Raw genomic sequence first — 15,604 nt, forward strand, 5'->3', positions numbered from 1 at the left:
CTACTGGCATTAAAGTTGTGAGCTACGGCACAAATTATTGTGCTCTGGGGTCATCCTTCCTGAGCTAAGAAGAAGAAGAAGAAGACTGCAGATGTATACCCTGCCCTTCTCTCTGAATCAGAGACTCAGAGCGGCTTACAATCTCTTATAACTTCCCCCCCCACAACAGACACCCTGTGAGGTGGGTGGGGCTGAGAGGGCTCTCACAGCAGCTGCCCTTTCAAGGACAACTCCTGCAATAGCTATGGCTAACCCAAGGCTATTCCAGCAGGTGCAAGTGGAGGAGTGGGGAATCAAACCGGGTTCTCCCAGATAAGAGTCCATGCGCTTAACCACTGCACCAAACTGGCTCAGACAGAAATCTGGGAGCTGGAGGCTAAAAATCTGTGAGGGAACACAGCTTAGAGGGAACACTGGTTATTACCCATATAATTTGTGTGTGTGTGTGTATAACTTTGTTCTTACATTCTGGGTCATCTCCTATGGAGGTAAATAAAGATTTGTGTTTTTTGTAGAAAAATGGGTGCCATCTTTACTATTTGTAGCTTCAGCCAAAGCTTATGACGAGAGGCCTTCTAGAATTCAAGCCTGTTCTTTAAAAAGGGAACATCTTTATTATAAGAAAGATGATGTTCAATTTTTAAAAAGTTAAGAACAAGGTTAATGTGGTATTGAAATGCTTTGCTGTATCGTCTTTCTGCTTCACCTTTACAGTGGTATAAATGGCACATGCTGCCCACACACTCCCCCCCCCCCCAATGTAACAATTTAGGTATTTTGTTTGTTAAAGCACAAAACCTCTGTCAGGTGAAAACTCAGGTTGCCAGCTCTGGGTTGGGAACTCCCTGGAGATTTTGAGAGTGGAGCCTAGGGAAGGCAGAGTTTGGACAAAGACCTCTGTGAGGTAATAATACTGTATTATACCTCAGAGAGGTCCAGGGCTTTTTTTGTAGCAGGAGCTTCTTTGCATATTAGGCCACGCCCCCTGATGTAGCCAATCCTCCTGGAGCTTACAGTAGGCCTGTACAGAGAGCCCTGTAAGCTCTTGGAGGATTGGCTCCCTCTGTGGTGTGTGTCCTAATATGCAAATGAGTTTCTGCTACATACCATAGACTCCACCTTCCAGAGCAGCCATTTTCTCCAGGGGAACTGATCTCTGCAAGCTGGAGACCGGCTGTAATTCTGGGAGATCTCCAGCTACCACCTGGAGACCGGCAACTCTAAAGCCCACCAACCCTGCGTTTTTTTAGCACAGAGAGCCCTTTCCTTTTGCGATCCTAATTTTTCCCTCCACGTACCCACAGTTTCAGTTGCTGGAGTTATTTCACATCGGAGGAGTTTCTCCATTTCTGCCAACTGGCCAAACCCCTCAAACAGAGAACGACAGAACACAAACCCAGCTGTGTTTTAGCCAATGACACTGTACAGCCTGTGCGCTTTTGGGCAGCGCCCAGCTTTTCATCACGAGTAATTAAGTCGTGGTCTGAAATAGGGCCTGCTCACGTGCCAGGCAGGCAAAAAGAGATGATTTTCAGTGTCCTAAGCACCAGATCATAAAGATAGCAAGACTGAAATCTCTCTGTGACATGCCCCTCAGGGCTCCTTTCCTCGAGAGTCCCTTTACCAAAACTACAATTCCCAGGGTGCCTTTGGAGAAAGACTCTTGGCGATCCCACTGATTTTGGCAGCTGTTTAATAGGGGGACAAAGGAGATGTGACTTAAGACTGAGACCCTTGACCAGTCTTTTCTCTGCCTCTTCCCCCCCCCTCCCCTTTCAGATGGCGGAGTATAAGCGAGCGATGTTTCAGGATGAAGAAGCTCCAGAGGCTGCTGCGGATGGGAGCACCTCTCCGGACGGCGTGGAGGTAGGAAGGATCGGGCCTTCCAGGGCCAGCATGCGGTACTGTGCAAGCGCACTGTGCAGACTGTGCACGGATGCGATTCTCTGAGCATCCCTGTGGCTTCCCAGAGGAGTTGTCCTGGTGGCTGCCAGGCAACCAGATTATGATATTTAATTAATAATAAAGGCGCTGGCTCTGGTGCTTGCATAATTACTTGGCCGATGTTGGTTGCAGAGGCTGAATGGAGAGAGAACGAGAATGAGAGAGAGAGAGATGAACAAACAGGCTGATTCTGGCCAGCTGGAAGTGAGATCTAAAGAGCTGGTATAAAGGAACACAAAAAAATTGCTCTTTCCAGAACCCCTCCCTGACCTCCGAAGGCCCCGCTGGCACCCGCAAATTGATGATTATTAGGACTTTAATCCTCAGGGGAAGCTGGGGAGATTTTGCAGGGACAAATCCCCACTCCTCCACTTGCACCTGCTGGAATGGCCTTGCGTCAGCTATAGCTCTGGCAGAGGTTGTCCTTGAAAGGGCAGCTGCTGTGAGAGCCCTCTCCAGCTCCACCCACCTCACAGGGTGTCTGTTGTGGGGGAGGAAGGTAAAGGAGATTGTGAGCCGCTCTGAGACTCTTCGGAGTGGAGGGCGGGATATAAATCCAATATCATCTTCTTCTTCTTCTGGAGATCTATAGCTCTCTCTCTCTTCGTTCTCCAGCACGGCTGTAGCCTAGCCATCATGTCTAGCTTAAATCAGCTAGTTTGGTGTCGTGGTTAAGCGTGTGGACTCTTACCTGGGAGAACCAGGTTTGGTTCCCCACTTCTCCACTTGCACCTGCTGGCATGGCCTTGGGTCAGCCATAGCTCTGACAGAGGTTGTCCTTGAAAGAGCAGCTGCTGTGAGAGCCCTCTCCAGCCCCACCCACCTCACAGAGTGTCTGTTGTGGGGGAGGAAGGTAAAGGAGATGGTGAGCCTCTCTGAGACTCTTCAGAATGGAAGGCGGGATATAAATCCAGTATCTTCTTCTTCTAAGTCTCAGATACACAAATGTCTTATTGAGGATGGATGCAGCGCTTCTCTGTGAAATTGTTGAAAACAGGAAGCCGTCCTGGTAGACATTTCTTTAGGTGTGTTACAGCCGAACAGGAAACATCCTAAAAAGGTCATTTTTTAAAAAGACACCCAGGGAAGATGACTGGGTGTGGAAGAGAGCAAGGAGGATGATCAGGGCCTGTCTGAAGACCAAGCCCACTGAGGAAAGGCCTGAGGGACTTGGGAAGGTTCAGTCTGGAGAAGAAGAAGAAGACTGCAGATTTATACCCCGCCCTTCTCTCTGAATCAGAGACTCAGAGCGACTTACAATTTCCTATTTCTCCCCTAAGCAGACACTCTGTGAGGTGGGTGGGAATGAGAGGGCTCTCACAGCAGCTGCCCTTTCAAGGACAACTCCTACAAAAGCTCTGGCTGACCCAAGGCCATTCCAGCAGGTGCAAGTGGAGGAGTGGGGAATCAAACCCGGTTCTCCCAGATAAGTCTGCACACTTAACCGCTTCACCAAACTGGCTGTCATTGACGTTCAATGAAATTGCTGAGCAGTCGAACTAATAAAAGGAAGTCCTTCTTCACCCAAAGGGTGATGAACATGTGGAATTCACTGCTACAGGAGGTGGTGGCAGCTACAAGCATAGAGGCGGTTGAGGGGGGACAGGATGGCTCTCTTGAAGTATTGGAAGGGCTGTCACTTGGAGGAGGGCGGGGAGCTGTTCCTGTTGGCAGCAGAGGCGAGGACACACAATCATGGGTTTAAATTAACGTAGGAAGGTACCAGCTGGATATTAGGGAAAAATATTTTACAGGGAGAGTTGTTCAACAGTGGAATCGGTTACTTAGGGAGGTGGTGAGCTCCCCCTCTCTGGTAGTCTTTAAGCAGCAGCTGGACAAACACTTGTCAGGGATGCTATAGGCCGGGGTGGCCAAACTGTGGCTCCTTTACACATATTGTGTGGCTGTCAAAGCCCCCACCGCCCCATTGACTGGCATGGAGGAGACATTTCTCTCTTGAAACCACTTCTCCAAGCCAGCCAGCAACTTGGAGAATGCATTTAAAGTTAAGGTTGCTATCTTTCTACCTCTACCTCTACTTCTCTCCCCCTTCCCCATCTATTTTCCTTCCTTCCTTCCTTCCTTCCTTCCTTCCTTCCTTCCTTCCTTCCTTCCTTCCTTCCTTCCTTCCTTCCTTCCTTCCTTCCTTCCTTCCCTCCTTCCTTCCCTCCTTCCTGCCTTTCCTCCTTTCTTCCTTCCTTCTCTCCTTCCCTCCTTCTCTCCTTCCTTCCTTCCTTCCCTCCCTCCCTTTCTTCCTTCCTTTCCTCCTTTCTTCCCTCCCTCCCTCCTTCCTTCCCTCCTTCCTTCCTTCCCTCCTTTCTTCCTTCCTTTCTTCCTTCCTCCTTCCTCCTTCCTTCCTTCCTTCCTTCCTTCCTTCCTTCCTTCCTTCCTTCCTTCCTTCCTTCCTTCCTTCCTTCCTTCCTTCCTTCCTTCCTTCCTTCCTTCCTTCCTTCCTTCCTTCCTTCCTTCCTTCCCCTTGTGGCTCTCAAACATTTGGTGTTTATTCTGCGTGCCTGTTATGTTAAGCAAGTTTGGCCACTCCACTCTAGCCTGAACAGGGGGTTGAACTAGGTGCCCTGGGTGGCTCCTTCCAACTCTGTGATTCTATTCTGTGATTACAGAAGATCTCTCTAGACAATCTACCAACCCAGCTTAGGTGTTTAAAAGTCATTCATAGAGAAATGATGTGGGCCAAATTACCCCTCTTGAAATGTCAGAGCACTTGGGAACAAGGGCAATTTGTTCCGCAATTGAAAAGTTAAAGATTAGGCAAAGGCACTGAGAATACATCTGCGGGAAAAGCTACCAGCCTGGGTAACTGAGGAGAACCTCTGTATTCTGAATCTTGAGGTAGAATGCCTCTATGATGGAAAAGGCAGAGAAGAGGGCAATTAAAATGATTAAGGGGATAGAACACCTTCCCCGTGAAGAAAGGTTACAGAGGTTAGGAATCTTTAGCTTGGAGAAACGACAGCTGAGGGGTGATATGATAGAGGTTTACAAGATTATGCATGGGATGGAGAAGATAAAGTACTTTTCTCCCTTTCTCACAATACAAGAACTTGTGGACACTCAATGAATTTGCTGAGCAGTTTGGTTAGAACGGATAAAAGGAAGTCCTTCTTCACCCAAAGGGTGATTAACGCATGGAATTCACTGCCACAGGAAGTGGTGGCAGCTACAAGCGTAGACAGCTTCGGGAAGGGATTGGATCAACATATGAAGCAGAGGTCCATCAGTGGCTGTTAACCACAAAGTACAGATGGAGCACTACATTTGGCGCAATGATGCTCTGTGTTCTTGGTGCTTGGGGAGCAAAAGTGGGAGGGCTCTTGGAGTTCTGGCCCCACTGGTGGACTTCCTGATGGCTCCTGGGTTTTTTGGCCACTGTGTGACCCAGAGTGTTGGACTAGAGGGGGCATTGGCCTGATCCAACATGGCTTCTCTTATGTTCTTCTATCAGGCTTCATTTGGGAGCATCTGGATGAGGCAGGTCTTTGGAACAATCCAGCAAGAGAATCAATACCTCTCTGCCTTCCCTTCTTCACGCGTTTTAGATTTAAACCTGGAACGGAGGCATACTCCTGGAATGGAGTTTTTCCTGCAGGCTTTGCGTGCATCCATTTAAACGCGCTGGATTGTCAAAATGGCACATGAGAATATCAGAAAAGCCCTGCTGGATCAGGCCAGTGGTCTATCTAGTCCAGCATCCCTCATTACACTGTGACCAGCCAGTTCCTGTGGAGGTCCAGCAACGGAGCACAGAGGCCTTCCCCCAGATGTTGCCTCCTGGCTCTGGGATTGACTGTCTCTGAACGTGGAGGTCCCCCTTTAGTTACCATGGCTAGTAGCCACAGATAGACCTATCCTTCAACGATCTAATCAGTGGCTATTAGCCACAGTGTATGTGTGTATATAAAATTTTTTGCCACTGTGTGACACAGAGTGTTGGACTTGATGGGCCGTTGGCCTGATCCAACATGGCTTCTCTTATGTTCTTATGATCTGTCTAATCCCCTTTTAATAAGAACCTAAAGTATAAATGGCCCCTGTCTACCTCCTCACCAAGCTCATCGTTTTCTGTATGCCTAGGTCAGAGGTGGCCAAACTGAGGCTCAGGACCGCATTTGGCTCTTTCACACATAGTGTGTGGCTCTCAAAGCCCCCACTGCTCCGTCAGCTGATTTGGAGACGGTATTTGTCTCTTTACATCAATTCTTCAATGCAAACCAGCCAGCAACTTGGAGAATGCATTCAAAATTAAAGTTGCTTTCTTTCCACTTCCATCCCGTCTATTTTCCTCCCTCCCAGCTCTCAAACAGCTGACGATCATGTCTTGCGGCTCTCAAATATCTGATATTTGTTCTGTATGGCTCTTACGTTAAGCAAGTTTGGCCACCCTGGCCTAGGTGACGTGGTCTTCCCAGAAGAAGGTGACCTGACAATGGCCCAATCCTTCAACCATGCTTTGGGGCAGGGCTCCCCAGCCTTTTTGGCTCTGTGGACACCTATAGAATGTTGGGCGCAGCCTCCAAATGAATAGCTGCTGAATAGCTGCTGCAGGAGGCGGAGCCCGTCACAAAATGGTTGCCGCGGCTTCCCTTCAGTCACACAGTGAAGATCCTTTTGCTGTAGTGGCAGCCGCTGCCAAAGCCATCTTTTCAAAAAGCTGCACAGCCAATCAGCTCCCCATGGCCAATGAGAAGCCTTGTTGGCCAATGAGAAGCCTTGCTGGTCGTTCTCAATTGGCTTGCTCCTGGAATGATGTTGGGCCCTATCATGCCCATGGGCACTTTCTTGGTTACCCTTGCTTTGGAATAGGATTACCAAATCTATGTTGGAAAATATCTGGAGACTTTGGGGGTGGGTCCGGGAGATTGCGGGGTTTGGGAAAGGGAGGGGCCTCCGCATGGTACAATGCCTCAGGGGTGTCAAACTCATTTGTTATGAGGGCTGGATCTGACATAAATGAGATCTTGTTGGGCTGGGCCATGTGTGTCAAAAATGAAATGGCAGGTAGCGGAGACATAAACTTTATAAAGGAAACAGACAAACAGATTAAAAGGGGAGGGACAGTGGCTCAGTGGTAGAGCATCTGCTTGGGAAGCAGAAGGTCCCAGGTTCAATCCCTGGCATCTCCAAAAAAGGGTCCAGGCAAATAGGTGTGAAAAACCTCAGCTTGAGACCCTGGAGAGCCTCTGCCAGTCTGAGAAGACAATACTGACTTTGATGGACCAAGGGTCTGATTCAGTATAAGGCAGCTTCATATGTTCATATGAAAGATTTTTTTTAAAAAAAAATCTTTAAATAAAACATGCTGAAAAGATTAGTGCTCTTGTAATATTTTATTTAACAGCCTCTGATAACTGAAGGAAGCAAGAGAGAGGGAAAGGAAGCAGACTTACTCGTGGGCCTGATAGGAGCCCTCCAGGGGCCTGATTAGGCCCCCCGGCCTCCCATTTGACACCCCTGCCATAGAATCCACCCTTCAAAGCAGCCATTTTATCCAGAAGTGCTGATCTCAGTCAGCTGGATATAGGGTTGCCAATCCCCAGTTGGGGGCAGGGGATCCCTCAGTTTGGAGGCCCTCCTCCCACTTCAGGGTTATCAGAAAGCAGGAGGGGGGAGGGAAATGTCTGCTGGGCACTCCATTATGCCCTACGGAGACCGATTTCTATAGGATATAATAGAGAACTGATCTCTGGGTATCTGGCGCTCTGCAGGGGTGTTTTTTGAAATAGGGGCACCGAATTTTCAGTTTAGCATCTGGTGCCTCTCTTCAAAACACCCCCCAAGTTTCAAAAAAAATTGAGCCAGGAGGTCGAATTCTGTGAGCCCCCAAAGAAGGTGCTGCATCCTTCATTATTTCCAAATGGAGGGAAGGCATTTAAAAGAAGCATGGTCCCTTTAAGTGTGATGGCCAGAAATCCCTTTGGGGCTCAATCCTTCTTATTACACCCTGGCTCCACCCCAAAAATCCCCAGATATTTCTTGAGTTGGACCTGGCAACCCTAGCTGGAGATCAGTTGTAAAAGCGGGAGATCTCCAGGCCCCACCTGGAAACTGGCAACCTTTTACGTTTGGAAGCTCTGGAACAAGCAGTGGGTTTGCTTGTTTTGGGATCTGGTTTGGGATCTAGAGAGCCAGTCTGGTGTAGTGGTTAAGTACGAGGACTCTTCTCTGGGAGAACTGGGTTTGATTCCCTGCTCCTCCACTTGCAGCTGCTGGAATGGCCTTGGGTTAGCCATAGCTCTCGCAGGAGTTGTCCTTGAAAAGGCAGCTTCTGAGAGAGCTCTTTCAGCCCCACCTATGTTACAGGGTATCTGTTGTGGGGGGGTGGGGAGATGAAGGAGATTGTGACTGCTCTGAGACTCTGAGATTCAGAGTATAGGGCAGGATATAAATCCAATATATTCTTTTTATGTGCAGGAAGTATGAATGTTATTCTTATCATTTTTTTAAAAAAAACCCACCTATGCATAGAAAACTTGAACTTGAAGGCCAAGGGTGCCTAGCTAAGGATCCCTGACATGCTATTTTTAGGATTGTTGTCTTAAATTTACCAGTGAAGCATGTAGACACACACACACACACCCTGTGCAATACGAAGTGGTACAGTCCAGGAAAAGATTGACCCATTGATCTGTCCTTTATACAAACTGGGCCAGTGCTTTAATGTTTAGCCCTCCTTCCCTCCTTTCTAATTGGGTGCTAAAACTCTGAACTAGGAATGCAGGAAGATGCCTCCGCTCTGTGTATCTCCATCTCCAAGGACTGCAACTGGAGGCTGCCGGGAAGTCACCGTGGCCCAGGGACGGTGCTTTCCCCCTCAAGGGCAAGCAAAGCTGTTCTGAGAGTCTCTCTCCATCCCTCCCTCCCGGCAGATGTTGCCAGCTGATAAATCTGCTGAACAGCATGGGGGAGGGAGCACATTGCCAGGGGAGACAAGATGGATGAGCAAACACTGCCCAGGAGAGGGATTTATAAGAGGGACAACCTGACCCTCTTGATTCAGCATCGTCTGCTCTGGCTGGCAGTGGCCCTCCGGGGCGGGAGGCGAGCTTTGCCTCCCTCCCCACTTTAATTCTGTGCCTGCCCATCATTAATCTCATGTGATTTACTTTAGATTCCTTAAAAATCTTGTTTATCATCCCCCCCTTCCCGGCACTTCCCTTTCTGAGAACTCTCTAAGGAGGCTGATATAGGGTTGCCAGCTCCTGGTTGGGAAATTCCTGGTGATTTCGGGGCCGAGTCAGGGGAGGGTGGGGTCTGGGGAGGGAAGGGACCGCATGATGCCAGATCCCGCCCTCCAAAGTAGCCATTTTCTCCAGGTGAACATAAGAGAAGCCATGTTGGATCAGGCCAATGGCCCCTCTAGTCCAACACTCTGCGCCACATAAGAACAGAAGAGAAGCCACGTTGGATCAGGCCAATGGCCCATCCAGTCCAAAACTCTGTGTCACATAAGAGAAGCCATGTTGGATCAGGCCAATGGCCCCTCCAGTCCAACGCTCTGTGCCACATAAGAACAGAAGAGAAGCCACGTTGGATCAGGCCAATGGCCCCTCCAGTCCAACGCTCTGTGCCACATAAGAACAGAAGAGAAGCCACGTTGGATCAGGCCAATGGCCCATCCAGTCCAACACTCTGTGTCACACAGTGGCCAATTTTTTATATATATATATACACACTGTGGCTAATAGCCACTGATGGACCTCTACTCCATATTTTTATCTAACCCCCTCTTAAAGCTGTCTATGCTTGTAGCCGTCGCCACCTCCTGTGGCAATGAATTCCACATGTTAATCACCCTTTGGGTGAAGAAGTACTTCCTTTTATCTGTTTTAACTTGACTGCTCAGCAATTTCATCAAATGCCCACGAGTTCTTGTATTGTGAGAAAAGGAGAAAAGTACTTCTTTCTCTACTTTCTCCATCCCATGCATTATCTTGTAAACCTCTATCATGTCACCCCGCAGTCAACGTTTCTCCAAGCTAAAGAGCCCCAAGCGTTTTAACCTTTCTTCATAGGGAAAGTGTTCCAACCGTTTAATCATTCTAGTTGCCCTTTTCTGGACTTTCTCCAATGCTATAATATCCTTTTTGAGGTGCGGTGACCAGAACTGCACACAGTATTCCAAATGACACCGCACCATCGATTTATACAGGGGCATTATGATACTGGCTGATTTGTTTTAAGTTCCCTTCCTAATAATTCCCAGCATGGCGTTGGCCTTTTTTATTGCAATCGCACACTGTCTTGACATTTTCAGTGAGTTATCTACCACGACCCCAAGATCTCTCTCTTGGCCAGTCTCTGCTAGTTCACACCCCATCAACTTGTATTTGTAGCTGGGATTCTTGGCCCCAATGTGCATTACAATGGTGGGGACTTCGGGAGCCACACAATATGTGTGAAAGGGCCACGTGTGGTTCCTGAACCACAGTTTGGCCACCCCCGGCCTAGGCCAGCATCCTAAACGACTGACCACCACCGCCTTTCCACCCCCTCTCATTAGTGTTTTTTCTTCACCCGTCTTCTTTTTCTCACCACAAAAGATGATGTCACTGGGGTCCCTCGGAGATCTATCCATGACCCTCCAGCTGAGAGTTAATTCTACAGCTGAAGAAGCCAAGGATGGGACCTGGACCTTCTGCAGGGAAAGCTGGGTTCTCAAGGAAAGAAGAGGGGTCTCTGTGCCCAGCAGAGGTGCTGGGGGTTGAGAAGGAGGCTGGAGAAGTCTGCACGAGAAAGTGGTGATGTCCCATATGTCACTACCTGTTGGTAACCTTGGACACTCCCGGTAGGATCTGGGAAGCACAACAGCCTGGTTTACAGTCGTAGCTTGGGAAGTAGATCTGCCCATCTGTTGACATTTTTAGCAGGTGGCAGAAAATGCCGTGAAGCTGTAGTCAAATTATGGTGACCCCATGGGGTTTTCAAGGCAAACAGAGGTGGTTTGCCATTGCCTGCCTCTGTGTAGCAACTCTGGACTTCCTTGCTGGTCTTCCATCCAGGCACTAACCAGGGCCGACCCTGCTTAGCAACTGGGATCTGAGGCGATCAGGCTGGCCAGGTCAGGTCAGAGCAATAATTAAAGAATTGTGTGCCGTCAAGTGGCAACCAACTCATAGTGCCCCTGCAGGGTTCTCAAAGCAAGAGACAACCCGAGATGGTTTGCCATTGCTCGCCTCTGCATAGCAATCTAGGTCTTCCTTGGCGGTCTCCCATCCAAGTACGTGCCAGGGCCAATCTTGTTTTGTTTCTGAGATCTGATGAGATCGGGCAACTCTAGGGTGGAAAATGCGATGGAGTTGCAGTCAACTTATGGTGACCCTGTAGGGTTTTCATGCAAGAGACTTCCAGAGGTGGTTTGCCATTGCCTTCCTCTGCATAGCAACCTGGGACTTCCTCGGTGATCTTCCATTCAGGCATTAACAAAGCCTGATCCTGTAGGATTTTCAAGGCAAGATATTTCCAGAAGTGGTTAGCCATTGCCTGCTTCTGCATAGCAACCTGGAACTTCCTTGGTGGTCTCCCATCCAAGCACTAACAAAGGTTGACCTATGGCAAGGGTGGCCAACAGTAGCTCTCCAGATGTTTTTGCCTACGACTCCCATCAGCCCCAGCCGTTGGCCATGCTGGCTGGGGCTGATGGGAGTTGTAGGCAAAAAACATCTGGAGAGCTACCTATAGGGTTTTCAAAGCAAGAGAAAACCAGAGGTGGGTTGCTGTTGCCTGCCTCTGCATAGCAACCTGGGACTTCCTTGGTGATCTCCCATTCAGACATTAACAAAGGCTGATCCTGTAGGATTTTCAAGGCAAGAGACTTCCAGAGGTGGTTAGTCATTGCCTGCTTCTGCATAGCAACCTGGAACTTCCTTGGTGGTCTCCCATCCAAGCACTAACAAAGGTTGACCTATAGGGTTTTCAAAGCAAGAGAAAACCAGAGGTGGGTTGCTGTTGCCTGCCTCTGCATAGCAACCTTGGACTTCCTTGGTGGTCTCCCATCCAACCACTAACAAAGGTTGACCCTGTAGGGTTTTCAAAGCAAGAGAAAACCAGAGGTGGTTAGGCATTGCCTGCCTCTGCATAGCAACCTGGGACTTCCTTGGTGATCTCCCATTCAGACATTAACAAAGGCTGATCCTGTAGGATTTTCAAGGCAAGAGATTTCCAGAGGTGGTTAGCCATTGCCTGCTTCTGCATAGCAACCTGGAACTTCCTTGGTGGTCTCCCATCCAAGCACTAACAAAGGTTGACCTATGGCAAGGGTGGCCAACAATAGCTCTCCAGATGTTTTTTTGCCTACGACTCCCATCAGCCCGTCATTGGCCATGCTGGCTGGGGCTGATGGGAGTTGTAGGCAAAAAAACATCTGGAGAGCTACCGTTGGCCACCCCTGACCTATAGGGTTTTCAAAGCAAGAGAAAACCAGTGGTGGGTTGCTGTTGCCTGCCTCTGCATAGCAACCTTGGACTTCCTTGGTGGTCTCCCATCCAACCACTAACAAAGGTTGACTCTGTAGGGTTTTCAAAACAAGAGAAAACCAGAGGTGGTTAGGCATTGCCTGCCTCTGCGTAGCAACCTGGGACTTCCTTGGTGATCTCCCATTCAGACATTAACAAAGGCTGATCCTGTAGGATTTTCAAGGCAAGAGACTTCCAGAGGTGGTTAGTCATTGCCTGCTTCTGCATAGCAACCTGGAACTTCCTTGGTGGTCTCCCATCCAAGCACTAACAAAGGTTGACTTATAGGGTTTTCAAAGCAAGAGAAAACCAGAGGTGGGTTGCCATTGCCTTCCTCTGCATAGCAGCCTTGGACTTCCTTGGTGGTCTCCCATCCAACCACTAACAAAGGTTGACTCTGTAGGGTTTTCAAAGCAAGAGAAAACCTTGGTGGTCCCCTGTCCAGATACTCACCTGGGCTGACCTCGCTTAGCTTCTGTAATCTCATGAGATCTGGCTAGCCCAAGTCACCCATGTCTCAGCAGGCCCAGGTTCAAATCCATCCCTTCACCTCTTCTCTTCTCTTCCTTTTTTTGTCCCCGCTTTTGCTTTCAAGGTGGGCTTCAGGAAGGGCAACGGACCCCTGCTGAGTCGCTTGGGCTCCCGAACCCAGCTCAAGCTGGCACTGTGTGCTGTCTCCCTCTTTGTGCTCCTGATGCTGTTGGGGTTGGTCATTGCCTTGGGCATTCAGTACAGCAGAGGTAAGTAAGTAGGGCGGGGAGAAGAGGATTCCCGCACAGGCCTCCCCCCCAATGTTTTCTCTAATTCCACCCCCCCCCCCCCCCCGAGCGGAAGATAACTGCTGTAATCTTAAAATGCAGTCAGATACAACAACAGGGGAAATGGTGTGTAAGCTGGTAGGATACAAGGAAAAACACCGTGTAACTCCACATTTGGTGTACCTTTATAGAACAGGTTGTATCAATATACCATTCCAAAACTTGGTTACTTTGCAAAGATCCTGTGAATACAACAGTGTCAATAACTCAGTCTCTGAACAAAAGTCCACCTGATGTAGATGCCTCTGAACCAATGGCTGCTTGTTCAGTTCCGGACTGAAGCAGAAAGCGGCGTGATGACACGCATCCCCGGTATCAATGTTGCATGTTTCAATAGCACATCTTCATCCGGTCACCTCTGTCTATTTGGAACCGCTGCTCGAAGGACCGAACGCAACTCAAGGTCGCCCCGGCATTCGTGTCGGCAGGACTGTTCTCTTAAAATGGGCAACGGGCAGGGCAAGACCCTGCCCGGCTGCAGGTTGCTGCCGCGTTAACGTGTGGTCGCTCACCCGCACACCACACCCCATCCTCGTCCCTTCTGCTCCCTAACAGCGAGACCTCCTTGGCTCTGAAACACACGCCAGCCTTGCCTATAAGGAAAAAGGGTAGGGGAATGACTGTAAGACTGCAAGTGAGTTCCTGCTGGGCTTTTTCTACAAAAAAAAAAAAAGCCTGATCAAGAGGACTAGTAAGCATCTGGCTAGGGTTGCCAGCTCTGGTGGGAAATGCCTGGAGATTTTGAGGGCGGGGCCTGAGGAGGGTGGGGTTTGGGGGAGGGGAGGGGCTTTAATGGGGTGCAGTGCCATAAAGTCCACCTTCAGTACAGCCATTTTCCTTATGCAAACGGCTCTCTGTTGCCTGGAGCTCAGCTATAATAGCGGGTGAACTCCAGCCAACTCCTGGAGGTTGAAACCAAACAAAGACTGTGAAAAAGTTAACGAAAAAGACTCACTACAAAACTTTTATTACAAATGTTTAAAGGCAAAAACTTAATAACTAAATTACAAGTGCTTAAAGAAATACAACACGAAAATTCACAATATCAAAAATTCATCCTAATTACATGCACATAACAGTTATCAACCATATACAAATTTCATTATTTCAGGCCTTTTAGTAGCATCGATTTCCGACTTATAAAAACTCATGACGATTCACCTGTTCCAACGGGCTGAATTAAAGTGCTGGCGCTCCGATAATTCAACAGGAAAAGTTTCTATATTTTCAGCATGCCTTTCAGTCGTGCCAAATTACTGGCTTCCAATATTCAAGCAACAACTTTCCAAATGTGAAGTTGAAGTGGGTATGTCACAAGCCTCTAACAGGAACGCGCCTTTACTTTTGTTTCTGGGAAAAACCCTTCCTCAGAGAGGCACATCCCACTGTATAAATCTCTCGATTTTCTCCGTGCTCGAGTGCTGTGCGCAAGTGTTAGATGATTAAACTTATACAGTGGGATATGCTTCTCTGAGGAAGCGTTTTTCCCAGAAACAGAAGTAAATTTGCGTTCCTGTTAGAGGCTTGTGACATACCCACTTCAACTTCACGTTTGGATAGGGTTGCCAAGTCCAATTCTAGAAATATCTGGGGGCTTTGGGGGTGGAGCCAGGAGACTTTGAGGGTGAAGCCAGGAAACATTAGGGGTGGGGCAAAGATCAAGGCTGTGACAAGCATAATTGAACTCCAAAGGGAGTTCTGGCCATCACATTTAAAGGGACGGCACACCTTTTCAATTCTTTCCTTCCATAGGCAATAATGAAGTATAGGGGCACCTTCTTCTGGGGCCCATAGAATTAGACCCCTTGGTCCAATCCTTTTGAAACTTGGGGGGTATTTTGGGAAGAGACGCTAGATGCTATACTGAAAATTTGGTGCCTCTACCCCAGAAAACAGCCCCCCCCCAGAGCCCCAGATACCCGCGGATCAATTCTCCATGATTTTCTATGGGAATAAATCTCCATAGAGAATAACAGAGTTCCCAGCAGACACTTACCTCCCTTCCCCCCGCTTTCTGACGACCCTGAAGCGGGGGGAGGGCCTCCAAACCGGGGGATCCCCTGCCCCCACCTGGGGATTGGCAACCCTACGTTTGGAAAGTTCTTGCATGAATATTGGAAGCCAGTAATTTGGCACGACTGAAAGGCATGCTGAAAATATAAACTTTTCCTGTTGAATTATTGGAGCACCAGCATTTTTTTTCTTTGTTTGGTTTCAGTCTTCTATTGTGATACTCTAGGCGTCCTGAACTCCTGGAGGTTGGCAACCCGCATCTGGGCTTTCCTTCCTCAGCATGCCATCCCATTTCCTCTTCAGACTTTCCTTCTTCTCAGGAGGCGTGAGAAGGGAAATTATCCCATTCAGTTCAGCCTT

At 48.6% G+C, this 15,604-nt stretch overlaps 1 protein-coding gene across 1 annotated transcript in view; it reads left to right on the top strand.

Moving 5' to 3' along the window:
• The window catches only part of ECE2 (endothelin converting enzyme 2), an 82,439-nt gene that overhangs the window by 24,650 nt on the left and 42,185 nt on the right, over nt 1-15,604 (top strand). Inside the window, exons 2-3 of the mRNA XM_060242610.1 lie at nt 1,780-1,866; nt 13,009-13,153. Of these exons, the coding sequence (XP_060098593.1) occupies nt 1,780-1,866; nt 13,009-13,153 (232 nt within the window). The remainder of the gene's footprint in view (nt 1-1,779; nt 1,867-13,008; nt 13,154-15,604) is intronic.

The sequence above is a fragment of the Heteronotia binoei genome, chromosome 6 (assembly GCF_032191835.1).
Source record: "Heteronotia binoei isolate CCM8104 ecotype False Entrance Well chromosome 6, APGP_CSIRO_Hbin_v1, whole genome shotgun sequence".
NCBI lineage: Eukaryota > Metazoa > Chordata > Lepidosauria > Squamata > Gekkonidae > Heteronotia > Heteronotia binoei.